Source organism: Erpetoichthys calabaricus, chromosome 17 (genome assembly GCF_900747795.2).
Source record: "Erpetoichthys calabaricus chromosome 17, fErpCal1.3, whole genome shotgun sequence".
In the NCBI taxonomy this organism is placed as follows: domain Eukaryota; kingdom Metazoa; phylum Chordata; class Cladistia; order Polypteriformes; family Polypteridae; genus Erpetoichthys; species Erpetoichthys calabaricus.
In genome coordinates, this window is record NC_041410.2 from 25,596,323 (window position 1) to 25,611,534 (window position 15,212).

The window sequence follows — 15,212 nt, forward strand, 5'->3', positions numbered from 1 at the left end:
TTGAAACTAAATTTACACCAGTAGCTGACTGTGCAGTAGGGTAAAAAAAGAGCAAGGCAATATTTGCCGTAAGGGTTAATAAAACCTCTTTACCTGAAAGTAGGGACACTTTAGTCCAAACATTTTAAGTCAATAGGATTGCAGAGATTTGTTGAACTGATCGGTCTGTTCTCGTTAAAACTTTTGTGGTCAAGTGGTTAAGGCAATGGACTAGAGATCCATTGGGGCAAAGCCGTTTTAACAGCATTATAGGCCCCCGGGCAAAGCAGTGCAACTACGCAATCACTCAGCAAGTCACAACATAATTTACATGGATTAGCATGGCGCCCCTATGCTTGTGACACCCCCAGATAACAGCCCAGCAGGCCCATGCATTAAGACAGCCCTGCATTGGGGACTCTCCACTCAGGTTTGAATCCTGCCAACTATGTGTTCCTTTGAGTAAGGAGAAAAATTGCTATATAAATGTAAAGAATTATTATTTCCTTATAGTCCATCAACCACTAGCACAGATTGTAGGGGATGTGTTTTAATGTATAGCTACATTGTAAGATGTGAATATCTCCCATTTTAGATGATGACGATTGTGTGATCCTCATATTTTGTGTTTATTCTGTGTGTCTCTCTCTCTCTCTAGGAAGTCCTCCCATTATCATTCAATTCCCAGAAGGCCCTCCGTTTCCAGAGCCCACTCCTGCAGGTAAGACATACTCTCCAATCTAGACACTGTTAATGCAGGATTCCATGAGAAGTCACTATTTAAAATACATCTTGTAAAAGAAGGGTGACTATTTAAAGCTAACATTCCTGAACTTGCTTAAACTGAATCAGGATTGCAGGGGGTAGAAGACTATCACAGAACCACTGGGCACAAGGCAGGAACCAGTCCGGGAAGAAGGGACAATTCACCTCAATACCTACTCACACTCGCACTCACAATTTAACATTAATATCTTCAGTTGTATCAAATGCATTTAAGCAACAATCCAGGAATTATTAACTTTTTAGAAAGTTTCATAAGGAAAATAAAGAAAGAAGAAATATTAATTTCCTCCAATGATGTGATGTGAATGAACTCGAGGTGCGCTTGTTTTTAATGAACTTTTTTATGCCCTTCAATTCATCTTCAATCCTTCCTGGATTAGTTTATACCTTCATTATAGGCTGCTGCTTCAGTTAAATCTGTACCGGAAAAAGCAGTTTCAGAAAATGGATGGATGTGTGGGGAAAGCTATATGCTTAATGAATTGACAAGTACTTTGATTTAAAAATCTACTATTATTATTTTTATCAAATAATGGTGATAACATGCATCCATTTCTCCATTTTTAGAAACTTGTTTATCTAGTGGAGAGCTGGAGCCTATGCCAGCAGTATCAGGTGCAAGGCAGAAAACTCTCGTTTATGCACAGGGATCACCGCTACAAGAAGTCCCCATATACTGTATGTTGTTTTGATACAGACATTTTTTTACACTTATCCCAAAAAAAGGACAAAAAGTCTCACAACAGATATATTTACAGCTACATGTTTTTATGAATACTGTAAAAAGGAGACATGACAAAGTGAAAGAGTTGGGGTACCACCTTGGTGGCCCCCAGTAATTTGAAAGAATGCTCAGTAATGCAGCACACAATAATCTGTAGAGATGTCTTTCCAGACGTGAGTTCCAAACAGAACTCAGAACAAGATGGCCGATTCTCAGGTTATATAGTCACTTGGCAGGAAGGGGCGGGTCCAGGATGGTGGACAGCAGTGGTGAAGTGGCTGTCAGTCCACTGTTCTGCAGAGGGAGAAAGAGAGAAGGCATTAGACCACAGCACCAACCCCTGGTTTGGCAAGTAATTACCATCACCAGAGCTCTTAAGTCGTCTCCCATGTGTATGTCAATGACAGTATATATTTTTTAATTTGTAAGTGACAACAGAATGTCAAGATTAAGAAACGATTGTACAGTAATTACTCGCTATATCGCGCTTCGCCTTTCGCAGCTTCACTCCATCGCGGATTTTATATGTAAGCATATTTAAATATATATCGTGGATTTTTTGCTGGTTCGTGGATTTCTGCGGACAATGGGTCTTTTAATTTCTGGTACATGCTTCCTCAGTTGGTTTGCCCAGTTGATTTCATACAAGGGACGCTATTGGCAGATGGCTGAGAAGCTACCCAGCTTACTTTTCTCTCTCTCTCTCTTGCGCTGACTTTCTCTGATCCTGACATAGGGGGTGTGAGCAGGGGGGCTGTTCGCACACCTAGACGATACGGACACTCGTCTAAAAATGCTGAAAGATTATCTTCACGTTGCTATCTTTTGTGCAGCTGCTTCCTGAAACGACATGCTGCAAGGTCCTTGGCATACTTAAAAGCTTGAAGGGCACGTATTGATTTTTGATTGAAAAACAAACTCTGTCTCTCTCTCTCTTTGTCTGCTCCTGACAGAGGGGGTGTGAGCTGCCGCCTTCAACAGCTTTGTACCGCGGTGCTTCACATACTTAAAAGCCAAACAGCCCTATTGATTTGTTTGCTTTTCTCTATCTCTGTGACATGATCTGCTCCTGACGCGCACTCCTTTGAAGAGGAAGATATGTTTGCATTCTTTTAATTGTGAGACAGAACTGTCATCTCTGTCTTGTCATGAAGCACAGTTTAAACTTTTGAAAAAGAGACAAATGTTTGTTTGCAGTGTTTGAATAAAGTTCCTGTCTCTCTACAACCTCCTGTGTTTCTGCGCAAATCTGTGACCCAAGCATGACAATATAAAAATAACCATATAAACATATGGTTTCTACTTCGCGGATTTTCTTATTTCACGGGTGGCTCTGGAACGCAACCCCCGCGATGGAGGAGGGATTACTGTATAGTACTAAAATAAATAATGTCACATTAGCTGAACTAAATGTACTGCTCATGTCCAACTTTGTATGTTTTTGGTTTTGATTGATTTGCTTCTGCGAATTTAATTTCGCACACCATATTGGCTAACTAAAAAGATTACAATATACAAGCTTTCGAGGCAACTCAGGCCCCATGATTACATCTTGCCTGAAGAAGGGGCCTGAGTTGCCTCGAAAGCTTGCATATTGTAATGTTTTTAATTAGCCAATAAAAGGTGTCATTTTGCTTGACTTTTCACTACATTCATAATGGCTAACACGGTACAACACCCTAGTACTGCACACTATATCTGAGATAATTCATTCCACTTTTAAAAGTCATTGTTTATTCTTTATTGCTATAACACTGATATTATTGACCGCCCTTTTACAGTCATTTTTCTTGGCGCCGCAAACATACTCTTTATGATGATGGCCCTCGTTGCGTCGCAGTATGTTACATTATCATGCAACTCATATCAAAGGGTCACACGCTGCACTTGACATTCTAATATTGGGATACTTCACTAAAAAACAGACCTTGAGTAGCTTTAGTTATTTTCGCTTTTAAGTTTCTGTTTAGTGGTTCTAGTTTTGTTGATTGGCTCTGTCTGGATTTCCTTGTGTTCTCTCCCCGCTCATCTTTTCACTTTACTTCTGCTGTGATCTCTTGTGTTGTGGTGGAGCCGCACAGTATGGCGAGGGATGAGTGAGATAAAGAGACATCATCAGCTGACGTCACCAGGAAGATCTCTGCTTGCAGTATTTAGCAGTAGTATCGACTCGGCCTTTAGCTCAAGCTGATACAAAACTGATTCTGACAGCCATTGTACTCCAGATATTGCTGGCTTATGGCTGGCCACTGGCAGTTACCACAGTGCAAATCTGTGAAGTAAAAATGGCTTGTGGTGGGAGTCAATCTCTCTTCCCCTTTGCGTTTCTGGGAGTCTTTGCTCTGGTGGCATTCAAGACATCTGAGTGGCTTTACATTCAGCTTCCCATGTTGGTTTGGCAATACTCCAGTTATTGCAATCCTGCGTTCATGTGCTGTGGGAATTTCTAGGTTTACTATTTATGTTGTTTCAACTTCCCACTTTGCTGTTTTCATATAAATTCCTGTTTTGCTACTTGATTCACATAGAATGTAGTTAAGGATTAGCTCTAATTTTTAACTTTGATCAAAATTAAAGTAAATACATCAGCATGTATCACATTACTTTAAAATTAAATGAGCACACAAAAATGTCACTTCTGACTGTGAGACGAGGTGTCGACCTTACCTCCCAGCTTACTTAAATTAGGTTGCATTATGCTTTCTGAAAGTCCCACCGTGGGTTACCACTACAAAGGATGTTCATATAAAAATTCCCACTGGGAAAGTCTTCTGCCCCACCTGTCTCACAGGAGTGTACAAAGTTTGTTAAGGGCAGACAATAAAAATCTTGATAATTCTGATTATCATTCCAATTCTAATTAAAATAAAGTCCACTCAAAGCCTCCAGGCACAACTAGCAAGATTCTTCCTCTCATCTCATTAAAAACTGCCTTTTGTTTTTTTTAAATGTATTAAGTTGTTGCTGCATTGTGTTGTATTGCCACTGAAGTTTATGTTAAAAATTTGCATTATGAGGAAATTACCAGCTATTGGTACAATAATTTTGATTTTACCTTATTCTGCCATGGAAGGGATGACAGCATTTTATTAAAATAACAAACCAGAAGAAGAGATGTGAGCCAAAGGACTAGAACAGACTTGTAATGAGGAAGACAAAAATCAAAACCCGAAATCATTGTTGGTAATGTGCAGTGGTTGTTTCATCAGGAACACTAACTAAATAAACACATGCTAGATTTTTTTTTACATCTCCTTAAATTTAAAAGAATGGGAAGTGTTCATCATGACTTGTAAACCCACCTAAACTAACAAAAAATGCTAGTGTCCGCAATAAACAATATATATTGTCACATGTGCATGCCAGAGGATCCCCTTCCGGGTATGTGGTACCCCCCTGGGACGAGAGGGGTTTCCGCCGCTAGCAGCCTTATCTCCTTTCTTCCCGCACAACATCAACAAACTGCTTGAAATCAACAGAGCCAGAGAAGCTCCACCCCATTCCAGCCCATCTCCATATATACAGTATATAAAATCCAACATCTGTCTGTATGTCTGTCCGCTTTTCATGAGGGAACTACTTAATGGATTTAGATCAGGTTTTTTTCTATAATTTGCTTGATCATTCTGGTTGATTTTTGTGACTTCTCTCATCACGCGCTCTATATCATAGCTCGCTTGCGCTTCTGATTTATTTGTGCAAATCTGAGAGCGACGCAGTAACCCGAGGGGAGTGGGAAGGAAACCTCCTCACTCACACACCAGCCTCAGGGCATTCCTTAACTTCAGCTTAGTTAGCAAACGAGAGAACTACTTAACAGAATTAGATTGGGTTTTTTTCTAGAATTTGCTTGAACATTCTGGTTGATTTTGCAACTTCTCTCATCGTACCAAGAAACATAATTCGCTTGCAGGAGCGATATACTCAAGCTAATCCGAAACAGAGGCTCTGGCCCAAGGGGAAGAGGAGGAAGCGTGACGTCAGGAGTAGGGAGTCGGGCAGGGCCTTCCTCACTGTCCTTTTTCAGTACTACGTCGGCAGAGCTGCAGGTGATAGCTAGTCTGGTATAAAAGGAAGACATTCCCAGAAGGTGGCATCTCATTTGGACCTGACAGTGTGACTAGTAGGGTCCATGCCACATAAAAAGAACACCACAAGAGTGGCTTGGAAAACGTCAAGCCAGCAGTTTATTGTAGCACCATTTCATTTCTGATTTTTTGTTCAAATTAAATAGCACCCCAACTATTTTTGGAGTGTCCCTGCCTCATCACTCATCCTGCTACTATGTAATGTGTAATATACACATTGCCTATGAAGTTTATGTTAAAAATTTGCATTAAGGGGAAATCACCAGCTCTCATGTATTCAGATAACTCCTCAGGGAAGTCATATAAATTTAAGAAAAATGCAAATCATAATGCCTGCTGTGTAGTATGTCATTTTGGTTTATAGTTTACATTATACTTATAGCAGGGACTCCTAGTTGTTATGAATATTTCTGACCTAATGGGAAGAAAACATCTTTTCCAAAAGATTACACTTTTACAAATTGTGCTATGTTGCAGCACTATGCTAAAATTGTTTAAATTAATTTTTACTGGTAGAAAATAGGCACAAGGCAGGAACCAAGTCAAAGCACACAGTCAAATGGGGTCAATCAGAAATGACCTAAACCTGCATGTGAACATGTACACTCCACACTGACACTGGCTGGGCTGGCTATTACACTCAGGACCCTGGAGACAGGAAGTCTGTCATTGCAACACCAAACCACATTTATAGAATTAGCTATGAAAGGGAAATTTAACAGTGTTTATTACACAAGGAGGAGAGTCCCAAGGAGGAGAGTCCCTGTTGTTCTTTTTTTCATTTATCTATTCTCATTTTTCATTAATATTATTATATTTTAAGGGACTTTAAAGTTAACGATGTAACTTCTTACTTAGTGGAATAAATTTAAATGTCTTGAAATTTGTGCATCCTCATGTTTTTCAGAAACATCTGGACTTCCCCTTTATCTCATAGTGGTGTTGGCTGTGGTTGGCGGTACCCTGCTTATTCTGAACTCTGTGTTTGCTGGCTGTCTGGCCAAAAGATGGAAAGGAAAGAACAAGGAGAAAGGTCAGTGAAAGATTTGGATAGATAGATAGATAGATAGATAGATAGATAGATAGATAGATAGATAGATAGATAGATAGATAGATAGATAGATAGATAGATAGATAGATAGATAGATAGGTATTGGGCTGTATAGCGCCCAACCCGGCACAGACTTACACAGAGGCACGTGTCAAAGGAACAGAAATCTTTTATTTTTCTTCAGCTGTGGGGCACACCTTCCCCGTGTCCCACAGGTCCAACACAGTCCCCAAAATATTTTTAGTCACAGACCACACTATTCCTCTGGTACCACCAACACTCCTTCCAGGCAACCTCGTCCTCTTCCTCCCGATTCCGGCCCTGAGTGGTGGTTGCTGGCTCCTTTTATGGCCCTCCTGGAAGTGCTCCTGGTGCTTGCTCACCTGTTCCCAATCGCCGATGATTAGACCAGCTGGGCTTAATGATCTATGCCATGCCCCCTGGTGGCCATCCCAGGTCCCCACAGGGTTGGGGAGAACTCCATCTCCCATGAAATCCTGTGAGAAACTGAGGCATCATCGTCAACCAGGGAGGCTGCCACCAAGCGTCCCGGGGGAGGTACTGAGGAGTCCATGGCTGCTCCCCCGGAACATAAGCAGAAGGGGCGGCCTGCCACAATGGATAGATAGATTATTGTTAGGGTTAATGTATTATGTGGAAACAGAGAAGGGGAGAGAAGGCTGGCAAGATCATTTTTAAGAAAAGGCATGGCATGGCATAAAGTGGCATGGCAAAAAGGCAAGGTATGGTATAAAGTGTAATCAATCTAATTTAGGCATTGCCCAACCATAGGCCCTACCATAGGCCCTTAGGGTTATGTGGCTGGGATTTAAACCCAGTCTCCTGGCATGTTGAGGAAACTCTTAACCATTGTAGAAAAGTGTGGATAATAAGGAATTGAATGGTTGATGCTAATCAATTATATAATTATTAGTTTTGCTAAGGCTCATACTTTATCTTCCTTTATCTGAAGGTGAGGTTTTCTGCTATTAGATTTACTGTACATCAAGAAAACTGAACCCTACTTATTTTAACAAACAGAATAGTATAATTTATTGATAAGCCTAAGATTTATACAAATGTGATAACTGCTTAAATCAACAGTTGTGACACAGACAAGCATAACACAGAAGAGGCTTCTGGGTTTTACAAGCTTTTTTATTCAGCATTGCATTTAGTATTTTATTGTGAGGTCACAGTCAAATGGGGTGGAGTGGTGGCTCTGAGGCTAAGGATCTGCGCTGGTATCCCGAAGGTTGCCGGTTTGAATCCCCGTCACTGCCAAAAGAGATCCTACTCTGCTGGGCCCTTGAGCAAGACCCTTAACCTGTAATTGCTCCAGGGGAGCTGTACAATGGCTGACCCTGCGCTCTGACCCCAAGGGGTATGCGAAAACTAACAAATTTCTAATACAAGAAATCGTATAAGACGAAATAAAGAACAAAAAAAAAAAAAAACTCACCCTTGCTTTAATGCACAACCTGAATTGAGAAAGGCTTACACCATGTTATGATTCAAAGCTTCCGTTTTCAGTTTAGTTAAAAGGTCGTAAAAGCTAAGAGGATTGCTCAACACAGTCGTGAGTTGGTTACACAGTAACTATTACACCTGATAAAGGACTTTGGCTTGCTGTTTACTAGCTACTTGGAGTTCTAGTTTATCTTGGCATAACTAAACAGTTTTATAATACCAAACCTTTAAGGATGATATCTCATACTTTGTGTCAATGCTCAGAGGTTGTATGAAGAGCTTTATTTACATTGAAGTGCACTCTGTCTTATGCCATGTGGTCCTTTGTCTGTGGTGTGGTGTTGTCTTCATTAGCTAGTTGTTAGTCTCTTTGTCACGTTCTCCGCAACTTTTCAGGGAAATGTTGGACTTTTTCTGAAACAAGACTTTAGATGCTGAAAATCTCTTCTTGAAATAATGCTACTACTCGGTTTTCTAGACTAGGGCACATCACTGGCACAGAGCCTGACGATGAAGGAGTGGATCTTAGAAGTAGTTATAAGCTTAAAATGAATATCCTTTTGGGTGCTTTATCCTCTGTAGGTATTTCTGCAGATTTGTGAGCTCATCACTGATGACCACATGTTATCTGATGAAGTACAGAGCTGACCATAATGCTGGTTAAGTTACAGTTTAGACATTAAGGTAGACATTAAGGTGAAGGTTGTATAGCTGGCTTTTCGCATCTTTCTTAAAAGGTCTTGTGTGCCACTGAAAGCCTAACACAACAGTTGAATATCCCCTTTGCCCTACATCAGCGAAAGGCAATCTTTTTCGAATTGTGGCGCACTAAGTCCAAAAATTTTCTATCGCGGCGCACCTGAGGGACTGCCCATAAATAAAGTCATGACGACACACTCTATGGACAATCGCCAATAAAAACAGTTAATTTTACGAGTTTGAAAGACATTTTATTAATTAAGGAATCAAAGGATAAATCTTAAATTGAATTAATGTGAATGTTGAGATTGTTTTTCAGCACATATGAGATTGATGCGAAGATCAATTTTCGAAAGACAGACGCACATTTCCTTGTCGATCATTTGAAGTCTCTCGCGTTTCTTAGACTTCATTTAAGTAAGTGTTGAAAAACCTTTCTCATAGAGATAAGAGCTTCCAAAAGTTCAAAAACACTAGCAATTTTAAATATTTTACAAAAGTTTTCGCGGCGCCCCTAGAAAATTCCGTGGCGCACCAGTTTCCCGACAGTGCCCTACATCATCGTGCAATCTTTTATAACAAAATGTAGAAATCGTAGATGTTTGGTTTTGGCAACATATTCTTTATGATTTTTGTTAGTCTACATGGCTCTCTTGGCATATAAATTGAAAAGAAATCTGAAATGAAATGTTGTCTATCAATAACTATCAATCACTAGGTATTAATTGAATATCAATAAACAAAACAATATGATCTATTGAGCAAATTTTTGCATCACTTGGTATATTAAACACCACGTTCACAGTTCAGAATGTTTGTCAGTAGAAATATTGGCGCCCTGTGTCTGCCACCGTTTTCCTCCCAGCAAGTGAGGCTTTCATTTATAAAAGATGTGAAATGTCTAAGGAGACACAAGGTGTCCGGCTTTTTCAATCAGGGTGGAAAAAAAAAATGAACGCTAAACCATTTTATGGCCAATATCACCACCTGTTCATCACCTCCCCTGGCTTTTAAGGAGAAATTGGATGTTAAATTGATGAATGACAAATAATAACCAAGACAAGCATGGAGTGGAAAACAGGACTCAGCCATCTTTCAGAGAATGAAAAATGCAAGTAGACAGAGCAGAGGTTGGGAGCATGTGCTGATTACAGTGTGTTGCCGCACCCACCACACAGCAAACCACCCAAATTCAGATCCGAGTGCAGCCATTCAGCAGGCGACACCGCAGCACCACAATGAACAGTGTGAGGTATTTTACGTTGCCTGGAGTGCCAAGAGGATAAAAATATCCAGATCTCTTGGGCTGTAGTAAGATCACGCCCATTCTAGTATTGTATGTTACTCACTACTAACCACATTTTCCAGTAGAGTGAAGCAACTGCCAATAAATGTGGATGAGGGGACAAACGTGGAAATGACCGATGTTCAAATCACATTGTTGTGGCAATTATAATCTTTGGAACTCAGACTCAACTAATGGCTTCCAATTTCTCCCCTACAGATGGAGTAGAAGGCAAAAGTAAAGAAAAAGAAGGGTGAGTAGCTTCCAATTGTCAAATTCTCCATATATGTAGTTAAAAGCTGGAGTTCCCTTCTTGAAGTAATGATGTACTTCGCACTCTTCCTAGACTGGAATTAAGTCACTGGCATAGATCCTCATCTTAGAGGAGTGTATCGTATCACTAGTTTGGGGAGTCTGGCTATAAGGCTCTACAGAGAGCAGCTTCCAATTCCCCCCATAAATAGCTTTCTCTGCTTTTGATGTTATGCTGCATTTTTCCATGATGTTAAAGATCCTCATTTCGTGATCCTGTGTCTACAAGCTCATCTTCTATGCTACACTACTTGAAATGAACGGTGATGTGTTTGCAGTTGGCTTTTTGATTATATTTAGATAAGAATATTTCAGAAGTAAAGATAATTTTCTGATGATTTCTGCTAATTGGCTTAAACGTTTGCTGATGTGAGGTTGAATAAGTTTCTATCCATTAATTAATGCTGGTGGGTTACTCTCTGGCTTCTGGATTCAGTAGATTTTAGAAAAGGTTAGATGTGTGCTACAGTTTAACAGGACCATGTTGTGGAAGACCGGCTACAATGTGCCATATATATATATATACACATATATATACATATATATATATATATATATATATATACATATATATATATATATATATATATATATATATATATATATATATATATATATATATATATATACATATATATATATATATACATATATATATATATATATACATATATATATATATACATATATATATATATATATATATATATATACTAGCCGTCCCCCACAGCTCCACCCACATAGAAGTGAAACAGGACAGCCAGGAGGGCCCTGCCTGGCTCCCTACTCCTGGCGTCACTCTTCCCCCTCCCCTCGGTCCGCAGCCTCTGTCTCGGATTAATACGAATATATCGCTCCTGCAAGCGAACTATGATTCTTACCTCGATGAAAGGAAGTCACAAAGTCAACCGGAACGTTCATGTAAATTCTAGAAAAAAGCCCAATCTAAATCCGTTAAGTAGTTCTTTCATTCACTAGCTAAACTGATGTAAGATACGCACCGAGTCTGGCGTGTGAGTGAGGAGGGCCCCCCCCCCACCCGGCCCGCTGTATCTCTCTCAGATTCGCACAAATAATCGGTACTGCAAGCGAACTATGATACTTAGCGTGATGAGAGAAGTCTCAAAATCAACTGGAATGTTCAAGCAAATTATAGAAAAAAACCCGATCTAAATGCATTAAGTAGTTCTCTCATGAAAGTGAACAGACATGCGTTGGATTATATACATTTATATTCAAGTCGGACAGAAGCAGAGGAACATCTGGGCTAAGTGGGTAAAAGCTGACACATAGTTGTCCCATCCAGCGAGGAATGTCGTCAACCTAGGTCGCTTCTGTTGTCGTGCCGGATCCTCATCATTATAAACACTCACATAATTACATATTCATAGAATTCATTTCAGATATGGGTAACAACCAGAGAATTGGCTGGTTATTAATACCTTAACCTGTTCTCATCATTTATTACAGACTCTTCAACCATATTGGTTAAGCAGACTCCAGCACTGCTTGTGTGCCCCTCACACACCCTCTCCCAGTCTCATCTGACTTCCAGCTGTCATTTGTCCAACTCTTGTCTCTCTCTCTCTCTCTCTCTCTCTCTCTCTCTCTCTCTCTCAGCTGAATTGCATGGCTTTGTGAAATTTTGGCACAGATAACCTTCTTATTACAGGACACAAATCATTTATCTGCATGTTTGCTGGAGATTCAAGTGTGTACAGCTATTATTTCTACAGATTTGATTCAGCTGGGCAGAATGCACACAGATATGCAAAATATGCTTAGAACATACTAAATCAAAGATTTGCGGACTACTGTAGTTCTCTCCTTTTTCGGAGCTCTCTTGGACAAATTCACAAAAAGTCACCATATTGAACTACTGCATACCTAGGCTTTGTTTCTTTCACTTTCAGAGAAGAGCTTTCTACAGCATATCCATATTAACATATTAACTGAAATCTCCATTCTAGAGGAAGGTTTGGCTACAATCTGACTCAGCGTGCACAGTAACCTGTGGTAGTTTGGGGTCCTTGTATTTCTTAAAAGCTTAAAAATGCAACATTAGTCGGATACCATGGAACAGAGAACAAATAAGCTAAAGAGAATTTTATCACTTTAAATATGCACATGTAAAATATCTGAAGCATCAGATGCATGGATGCGCAATCTGCAAACAAACACCACACCGTCTTGAACTTTTGATCAGCAATGTGCAGAACAGCCACTTTTATAAGACATATACATTGTAGAAATAGATGCTGTGCATGAGCACTAAAGCGGCTGCTTCATCATGCAGATTGGGGTAATTGGACTGTGAACCATTTCACCACCCTGCCACAGACCAGCACTGCATCTCTAGTTAGTTAAGATCACAATCCATTTCAGGGTAAAGTAAGAAAACACCCTAACAATGACTTTTTGAATTCATCATTGAGCATATAGCAAGTGCATATAGCAAGGACTGAGGAAAAAGCAGAATAATGGTTCAGACAAAGTAATGGGCTTTTTAACTGAACTATAATGAACAGCAACACTCAGACACTCAGAGCCTAACAAGACTGACGACTTCACTTTGCCATTGTTATGGACCACAGCAGGAACAGCCTTCAAAATAATAAATGCAAACTGGGAATAAGACAAGACACAGCCAGCCTCATGCTGTGCTACTGTTGGAATCACAGGATCAGAAGTCGCTATCACTTTCTGCTATCCACTGTCACACACATCAACATCACTGAAACCAAGGCATGCACAAACAGCTGTGTAGGACGCCTATTTATACTCATACCTCTGAAAAACTCCGGCAGTTTCTGAAATCCTTTCAAGACTTATCAAAGAACACACTGCTGCTACTCAAGCATCCAGCCCTGCCATGTCTGTGAAGAGCTGTCAACCAGCTGCTATAGTACTTTCTTGCAAAAGTAGTAATGAGTCCTGAGTGATTTTACGACATCCTAACATGTTTTAAGATTTATTTTCATGGACCCTCCAAATTTTTAATTTTGCAGGCTTTCAGTGTATCGAATGGGTTAATTAGTACACCCGGTATTCTGCTTCTTGGTCTGATTCTTCTTAACATCATAATTTAACAACAAAGGCTAGTTACAACATCTGCTCTGACCAGTGTCTATCGTCAGGAATTCACTCAGGATTTCGCACTCCCTGCAAATGAGGAATTCATACAGTACCGGGTCCTCGATTAAATGGCAGCAGTAGTTTGCCTCTGTGCCAAAGGAGATATTCCTTTTAGCCAGCTGCTTGACTAGGACGAGGGTCTCTTTCACAAACATTTTGCTCTTTCGCACAACAACTTACACCACTTTTTCAGCAATTTTTCAGTTGCAGACTTCATTTACATAATCTAAGTGAGTAGGTGACAGTCGTGTCATGCTTCAGGGACCACCAGTGATGTAGGCTCAGTCCCAGCACTCTGCAAATTGCCCTGACAAAATCAGTCAGGTTTGATTTTTGACATACCATATATACTCGCGTGTAAGTCAGGACTTAAAACCCGAAAAATCGATCATAAAATCAGACCCCGACTTATATGCCCGTAAAAAATATGACACTTATTATTATTATTTTTTTTACATCTTCTTGCTTCCTCCAATCACTCACCAGTTTCTCAGACACATTAAATTTTGTTGCAGCAGCGCAGTTACCAATTTCTTGCGCCACTTCAATGACTTTTAATTTAAAACCAGCTTCATATTTTCTTCTGATTGAACGCTTTATTGTAGATAAGGGATGCTCTTACGATAAAGGTGCATGAGGGTGTGAGATACAAAGAAACGCTTCAGAATAGTTTGGGTATTACTGTGTGGTCACATAGTCACACGTGCTACATGGCTAATCCCTCAAGTGGGCTTTAGCAAATCATAATCTCTTGGACCAATAGCGTGAGTTTTCCGCATTCGACTTATACGACTGACATTATAAAATACCGGAAATTATATAGTAAAATCAAGCCCTGATTTATCCGCGAGAGAACTTAAACACGAATATATACGGTAAGTAGTGGGACAGGCTCAGTGTGCGCGAGAACTAAGACCAATGAACAACATATGTGCTGCAGCAATGGAGGATAAAGAATGTAGATGTTTTCAACTTCATAAAAAGAAGACAGACTTGTCTGTCTGATGTTTCATGTTTTCTGTACCACGACTGTAGTAGAAATTTAACATCTTATTAAAGAAAGAAACATCCTCTAACAGGACACATCAGTAATCAGGCAGGAGAAAAGCTGTTCATTGTATCTTTTAATTACTCCTCGGCAAAATGCCTTAAGAGGGATCATTCTTCAAAAGAAGACTGTTACAGCATGGTCAGAATGGTCAGAGAAACAAAGAATAGAGATTCATTTTAGAAACTTTTGAATTTACATACAGTGTTAATCAATGCATGCATTTACTCTGGTTGGTTCGTTGGTTTACACCCAAATGACTTATCATATATATAAATGTCTACGCATGGAAGTGTGTGTGTCTGTCTGTCCAGCCCGGAAGTGCAAGGCTACAGCAATGAAGCTCAAAGAGCCAGCAAGGCAGCCCCAAGTTAACGAGTCGGAAGAAAAAAAAAGTATGAGGCTACAGCATGAAGCTCAAAGAAAGCGACTCCATCACCAATGTGAAACCACTGAGGAAAGACAAACGAGAGAGAAACTCACTTAGCCACTGATAGACAAGGGGTGCGAGAAGGTCCGCAAAACGAAACCACCGACTCTACATTTCCATTTTTTTTTTCTGATGATTTCAATAGTTTCTAGGAGCCCGGACTTTTTACAGCATGGGCTTATACAGCTAGTATAAAATTAAAGTC

The 15,212-nt window shown here is 40.0% G+C and overlaps 1 protein-coding gene across 1 annotated transcript in view; it reads left to right on the forward strand.

The window, feature by feature from the left end:
* nphs1 (NPHS1 adhesion molecule, nephrin) overlaps window positions 1-15,212 on the forward strand; it is a 163,147-nt gene that overhangs the window by 133,508 nt on the left and 14,427 nt on the right. Inside the window, exons 23-25 of the mRNA XM_051920777.1 lie at window positions 638-700; window positions 6,485-6,610; window positions 10,302-10,335. Of these exons, the coding sequence (XP_051776737.1) occupies window positions 638-700; window positions 6,485-6,610; window positions 10,302-10,335 (223 nt within the window). The remainder of the gene's footprint in view (window positions 1-637; window positions 701-6,484; window positions 6,611-10,301; window positions 10,336-15,212) is intronic.